Source organism: Cynara cardunculus (assembly GCF_001531365.2).
Source record: "Cynara cardunculus var. scolymus isolate 2C chromosome LG 5, CcrdV1, whole genome shotgun sequence".
In the NCBI taxonomy this organism is placed as follows: Eukaryota; Viridiplantae; Streptophyta; class Magnoliopsida; order Asterales; family Asteraceae; genus Cynara; species Cynara cardunculus.
In genome coordinates, this window is record NC_037532.1 from 36778404 (window position 1) to 36785763 (window position 7360).

A 7360-nucleotide genomic window follows, 5' to 3' on the forward strand; every position below is an offset into this window, starting at 1 on the left:
GCCCCCTGCCCCTCCCCTCGCCCCCTAAAAAAAAAAGAAAAAGGAAAAAAGAAAGTACATTGTGTATACTTATCATTGTTTTCCATGCCTACATCACTTTTAGACCTCCATGAAAACAAGGCCTCACGCTCCATCATTTGATATTTACTTATGGTTAACGATTTGTGCTACAAGATAAAATGAGACCTACCTACCAAAAATTTGAACCATTGAGGATTTTGGATTTGACACGTCATCAAAATAATGGGAATTTAAATCATGATGGATTTTTGTTTCTTTTTCTTTTTGGTAAACAATGATGGGTTTCTTTGTTGATCTTGACTACTGTTCGGTTTGTGGGTTTTGGTTGGATTTGAAATTAAATGTCAGGTCGATTTTATATTAGGTTTGAAAGATTGTTTGAATTTGAAATCCCGTAAACATGTAAGTTGCCTTCTATGCGAATAAGCTGCAAGTAAACAACCTAAAAGAACTGTGCGGATAAGCCAGTCACACCCATTAAGCTCATTAAGCCGCAAGTAAACACTTCCATATGACTCGAAAGAATAACGAACTTTTTGGTTTATGGGTTTTGGTTGGATTTGGAATTTAATTTTTATAATATTAAAAAATCTATTTTTTATAATAATAATAATAATAATCAATAATAAAAACATAGTTAAAGATGTATTTGATATATAAAATAATGAAAATAATAATAATAATAATCACTTTTTTCATAAAATATAATTAATTAATTTCTATAATTAATATATCTTTCAAATAAAAATTATTAAATAAATGTTTTGTACACTTAAGTAGTTTTAATTTCATATGTTTTATAATCTTTAAACACAAATTTTATTATTTTAATATTTTTAAGATGGCATAATATCTGGTTGTTAAATGACATGGATAGGAAATAAATCAGCTACAAACCTTTACTTTTCGCTTAACCCAGATGTAAAGTAGCCAACGTTCCAACACCAGTCGGAGCTCGAGTGGGATCCATGGAATTAATTGATCAACTCGAAGAAAGAACCGGTAGGTAGAGAGATAGAGACGAAACACAAGTACATAACAAAAATGTATTTTGAGATCAGAGAACAGAAAATGTTTTTTTCGTATCTGTGATGATTGTTGAAAATGGCAAAGGAGGGGTTGGACGAAAAGGGTGGGGTTGCCAGTCAGACGATTTCAACATGACAACATTCTATAACTTTAATAGCAGGGGACGGACCCAATGTATAAGATATGGTGGCATACGTCACTATTTCGTTCTTTCGTCGTAAGAGAAAAAAAAGTTTTGGATCGTGAAAGTTGTCACACCGTATATACAATAATATGAGTTTGTACCAAAGAGCCTTTTGGCCTAGTTATATGTGAGTCTTTGACCCCCTAGAAGGTTAAAGGTTCAAATCTCATTGAAGGTAAGAAGTGTGTGTGAGTTTATTTATTCTATTTGTCGTATATAATTATTATATGCTTCAAAGTTTGTCTTAGCAGAGTTGGGTTGGATAGCTTTTTTCCTAGTGCATGCGGGTTCCGATCTTGTTTCAATCATTTTCTCAGTTTTTATCTATTAATTTCAGATTTATTATGTTTCTAACTTTTTTTTGCGATGAAAGACTTGAACACAGTACCTCACATACGAAAGTAAAGAACTAACCAATTGATGAATGATGATTTAAAAAAAATGCATAGCTTCTTTTCTTTATAGTCAAATGATGTTATTACTTGAAAAAGTTTATAAACCTGCTTCTGTTCAACAGATTATGGGGTTTTTACACATACAAGACACGCACCAGATGGTAGGTAGGTTACGAGCAGAAGAAGAGAAATAGAAGCATGTTAAAATTACATTTATGCCCTTTGTCTTTTTTAATATAAAAACCCGTTAAATTAAAGTTACAAGATTAATTGTGTTAGATCTGATGGTTGAAATTGGTTCCAACGTTTTTCAAACATTTGTTTTTGTCTCATGTAGCCTATATATGTTTTCCCCGCTCGATAAATTTAAATTACGAAACTGAAAATTCGAATCCTCAATTCTTTTCCAAATTTATTATAGAATGAATTACATTTTTGTCCTTATGGTGTACAGTTATTATCGAGTTTGGTCTTTCTTTTAAACTAATTAAAATTTTGGTCACTGTCGTTGCCATTTTGTTTCACTTTTGGTTTTTCTAACTCTAGTTAAAAATCTAAGTTAACCTTTTGTCTTTTTCTATTTTTGTTTTATTTGACCTTAGAGTAAATCGTCCTCATGTTTTTGTTGCTACGTTCTCAAGGGAACCTAATCGTAATTTTATATTCTATTCCTCATAAAATAAGTGTATACATTACTATTTTAATTTGTCTTAAATTAAGTATCCACTTTTAAAAGTTAATATTTATTTTTCTATTATACCCTTAATTATGAGATTGGGTGTGCAGTAATCAATGAAAATAAAAATAAAAGTACAAGAAACTGTTTGGTATTATATAATATAACAAACTCATTTCATTAGAAGCCAAATTCGTCCTTTTTAATTACACACACACACACACACACATATATATATATATATATATACATACACTTGGAATCACGTGATATCAAATTGTTTTCATGAAACCCGTGAGACAATTTATTTACATTTGAAACTTCACATTAAAACGCTGTGAAAGTAATTTTCACAGTGGTTTTGTTGTGAATGTTCAATTTTTTTTCTTCATAGCGTTTTGCTGTGAAGTTTCAAGTGTAAAAAGGTTATCTCATGAACCTCACGAAAACATGCTTGTGTTACGTGAACCCACTCCCCTGTGTGTGTGTGTGTATATATATATATATATATATATATATATACGGATAGAGTAGTGAAAATTATGGGAGGGAGACTAAATTCAAATATATACTAAACAATAATATTTAATTTTTTATTAAATATTGAAAAAGAAGGTGATAGCATCCATGCGCAGAGAGCAAGGGTGACCCACTCCCACCCCCTTTCATGGCCATAGCTCCCATCCCAACAGCCGCCCACCTCAAAACTCACCCACCAATCTACCATTGTCTTTCCTCCTTTCTCCCAAGTTTTCTGGGAATTACACTCTGCCATTTCCACTATCCATTCTCAATTTCTTCATCCATTCCCTTTTCCTTCTCTCAATTTCAGAAACAATCCGTGTGTTGAAGAGATAGGGATAAGATCGATTGAGGGACATGGGTGGGATGACATCATCAATGGCGGCGAAATTCGCTTTCTTCCCGCCTAACCCACCTTCATATAAGCTAGTAAAAGATGATCTCACTGGTTTATTGCTTCTTAGCCCTTTTCCTCATCGCGAAAATGTCGAAGTTCTCAAATTAACCACTCGTCGTGGATCGGAGATTGTTGCTATTTATGTGAGACATCCCATGGCTACTTCTACTGTCCTTTATTCTCATGGAAATGCTGCGGATCTAGGTCAGATGTATGAGTTGTTCATTGAACTCAGTATTCGATTAAGAGTTAATCTCATGGGGTACCTTTTTCTATCTCGAAAACCCTTTTATTTCATCCTCTATCTGTGAATAATTCCCGCAATTTTCAGATTTAGAGACAATTCCATCACCATGAAACTGTGAATTACTATTCTATTAACTTGACTTTTTCTTGGGGTTTTGATAATTAGGGGTTTGTGGATGAAATTTTGTTTGATACTGTTGGAATTAATGAATCGCTTGAGAGGATTTTGATAATTTAATTGGGTGATTTATTGATTTTTGTTTCAATTGAGTAAAGGGTCTCTCGAATTTCTACTTGAAAATGTTTAGTTAAAACTTTTTTTTGGTTTTTATAATTAGCCAATTAGGGGTTTCTGGATGAATTTTTACTTGATATTGTTGGAACTAATGAAATCGTTTGAGAGGATTTTGCTAATTCAATTGGGTAATTTATAGATTTTTGTTTCAATTGAGTAAAGGGTCTCTTGAATTTCTACTTGAAAATGGTGGGTTATCAATTGAGTTCTTATTTGATGACAACATTTAGAATTATAGAATTGAAAACCATGGATTATGGAGGATGATCATCTGCCAGATAGGATTCATAGCAGAGTTTAATCTTTAGTGATCTTAAAGTTGTTTGCAATTCTAGATCTCAATGTGTTATCTTTTAGGGTTCTTTCAATTTGGTGATCGGATTATCAAAAAATGGAATCGAATTGCTGATTTCATGCTTTTTTTGTATTCAAATTGGTGTCAGAATCTTTATAGAAGGAACACTGATTTCAATTTGGTGCTTATACTTCAATCTTTGTTATGGACTTTTGAATTGAACATCAAGCAATTCGATTTGCAGCTTTACATTAAATATTGAATTATACAGTAGGCTTTAGTTAATGATCTTTATTAGGTGCACTCAATGCATTTTTTACTGTATATTGGACTTTTAGTTTTATAATAATTGTTAATAATAACATGAAATCCTATGAAATTGTGTTTTGCATACCCTTTATAAGGAACTTATGGGTACTTTCATGGTTCAATGAGATGAAATACAACGAAACCCGTATAACAATTACGTCGATTTGCTAAAGAACCGGTTGCTTACGCGGTGTTCTCTATGAATATGTTAAGTTCCCAATTACCCCTCTAGAAATGCTGTTATCGTCTTATTTACCATGATAATCTCTGAAAGTAGACCTATTGTTAGGGCCAGCTCAACTGATAGATAAAGGCGGGACCTTAGGGATCATTTCCATAGATCGTTAGTTAGTCTTCTCATCATGGGGATTTTCTTGGTTGTTTTCTTCAGGGCCCCATGAGATAAATCGAGGTGCGTGCAAGTTGGTCTGGACATCTACTGTTACAAAAAAACCATATATCCAATTAACTATGGGTACCGGCTCAATTGACAAATAAACGTCAGGCCTTGGGGCTCCTCTCTATAGGTTGCCAATCATAGATTCCTCAGGGTGGGGATTTTCCGGGCTATTTTCTTCAGGGCCCTATGAGATAAGTCGAGTTGCGCACAAGCTGACCTGGAGACCCATTGTTATAAAAAAAAACCATACATCCAATTAACCTTGAGGACCATCTCAATTGACAAATAAAGGTTAGGCCTTGTGGCTTCTCTTTATAGGTCGCCAATTATAGTTTCCTCAGGCCACAATAGATTTTCTTGGTCTTGGCTGTTATCTCAGGTCCCATCGGGATTCGTTCAGGTGCACACAAGCTGGTCCAGACACCCATTATTACCAAAAAGAAACTTATATCCAATTGCATAGAGATGGATTATAGTCTCTTCGGGGTCCGTATAGATTTTCCTTGTCCTCGTTGTTATCTTCAGGGCCCCATTGGGATCCGTTCAGGTGCGCACAGGTTGGCCCAGACACCCATTATTAGAAAAAAGAACTTGTAGTCTCCTGAGTGCCACAATAGATTTTCCTACTCTTGGCTGTTATCTTCAGGGTCCCATGGGATTCATTCAATTGTACACAGGCTGGCCAGACACCCACTGTTACAAAAAAAACCTTATATCCGATTGTATGGTGTATGGAATTGGAGGGACTTTTGTCTTCATTTCTATATCTTTTCCGGTATTAGAAATTATGCTTGAAGGCCAAAGCATTCGATAAGTGATCACATGAAGATACGTTATAAGAATGTAATTTTGTGCAGGTATGACTATTCGGGATACGGACAATCCTCCGGGAAGGTGGGCGAATTCGGAAAATTTATAGCTAAAATGTTTTTAATCGATTTAGTGGCCGTAAATGTCATCATCTACAAGTTCATCTGTTTCATGTGGTGCAGCCAAGTGAGAATAACACGTATGCAGATATCGAAGCTGTTTATAAGTGTCTCGAGGAGAGCTACGGAACTAAACAGGAAGATGTCGTTCTTTATGGCCAATCCGTTGGAAGCGGGCCCACTTTGGATCTTGCGGTTCGTCTTCCTCGCTTAAGAGCCGTTGTACTTCATAGTCCTATACTCTCGGGATTAAGAGTCATGTATCCCGTTAAACGCACATACTGGTTTGACATTTATAAGGTATATATATTACATGTTATGCTCGGTTTTGCTCTTTTGCGTGATAATGTCATGTTAAATCTTTTTCGTTTTTGATTCTGCAGAACATTGACAAAATCCCGTTTGTCGATTGTCCTGTGCTTATCATTCATGTAAGTCGTTAAATTCGGTACAACGATCGTTAAGTTCAATTACTAAAGCTTTCGGCTTTGTTTGGCAAACTAGCTATTTGTTAATAAGCTACTTGTACTAACTAGCTGATAAACTAAATGACGATATAAAATAGGCTAAAAAGTAAACAATGAGGGGGTAACATTGGAAAAAAGTGAAAAAATCTCAAGAAGTTATTAGAAGTAGCTTTTTGAAAGCTAGCTTATGGCTTCTCAAATAGGCTTTTTCAATAAGCTTGAAAATTAAGCTAGCTTTTGTTTGCCAAACATGGTTTATAGTAAGTTTGATATTTTTCTGATAAGCAGAAAATGGGATTCATGTACTTCTATATAGTGTGTGTATATACACATATATATAGAGAGAGAGGGGTTAACGGAAAAACCCTAAAAAAAAAATGAAAAACTGAGGAACACCTTAATAACCGTTAATTTGTACGGTATGCACATATGCATATAAGTAATTGAAGTTATTTCCTGGTTTCTATGCATGTGGGCATGTTATGCACATGTGCGTACCGGAAAAATTACGTACAAGTTACTTGTATGCACATGTGCATATTGTATAAATGAATGGTTATTAGGGTGTTCCTCATTTTTTTTTACTTTTTTGCAGTTTTCCCCTGAATCTAACCCTATAGATATAGGGTTGGGTTCCAGTAAGAAGGCAAATTATGGTGAGAAGGGTAAGAAGGGATTTCCACCCTTGTATCAATCCTAATTGAAGTTCAACACTAATGAGATGCAATGAATCAATTCCCTTTTAAAGCGCAATTCATGAAATCATGGGTGAACATGAAATTAAAAGTGATCAAGGATGGATATCTCTTCTTACGGTTCTCACCTTAACTCTTTTTCTTACACCATCCTTCGTTTACATATACATACATATACATACATATATACATACATATATACATACATATATACATATATATATATATATAGAGAGAGAGAGACTTGAGATCATGTGAGACCAGCCTGTTTTCGTAAGACCCGTGAGACCATCTTTTTACACTTGAAACTTCACAGCAAAATGCTGTGAAGGTGACTTTTTTTAACATTCACAGTGTTTTTGCTGTGAAGGTTCGACTTTTTTCTAACCTTCACAGTGTTTTTGCTGTGAAGTTTACGTGTAAAAATGTGGTCTCACGGGTCTCACGAAAACAAGCTGGTCTCACGTGAAACCAACCCTATATATATATATATATATATA

General features: G+C 34.4%; 1 protein-coding gene across 1 annotated transcript in view; it reads left to right on the forward strand.

Moving 5' to 3' along the window:
- Window positions 1-2947: 2947 nt before the first annotated feature.
- The window catches only part of LOC112512489 (alpha/beta hydrolase domain-containing protein 17B), a 6469-nt gene continuing 2056 nt past the window's right edge, over window positions 2948-7360 (forward strand). The window contains exons 1-4 of the mRNA XM_025118479.1: window positions 2948-3486; window positions 5627-5663; window positions 5762-5998; window positions 6082-6129. Of these exons, the coding sequence (XP_024974247.1) occupies window positions 3185-3486; window positions 5627-5663; window positions 5762-5998; window positions 6082-6129 (624 nt within the window). The 5' untranslated portion in view covers window positions 2948-3184. The remainder of the gene's footprint in view (window positions 3487-5626; window positions 5664-5761; window positions 5999-6081; window positions 6130-7360) is intronic.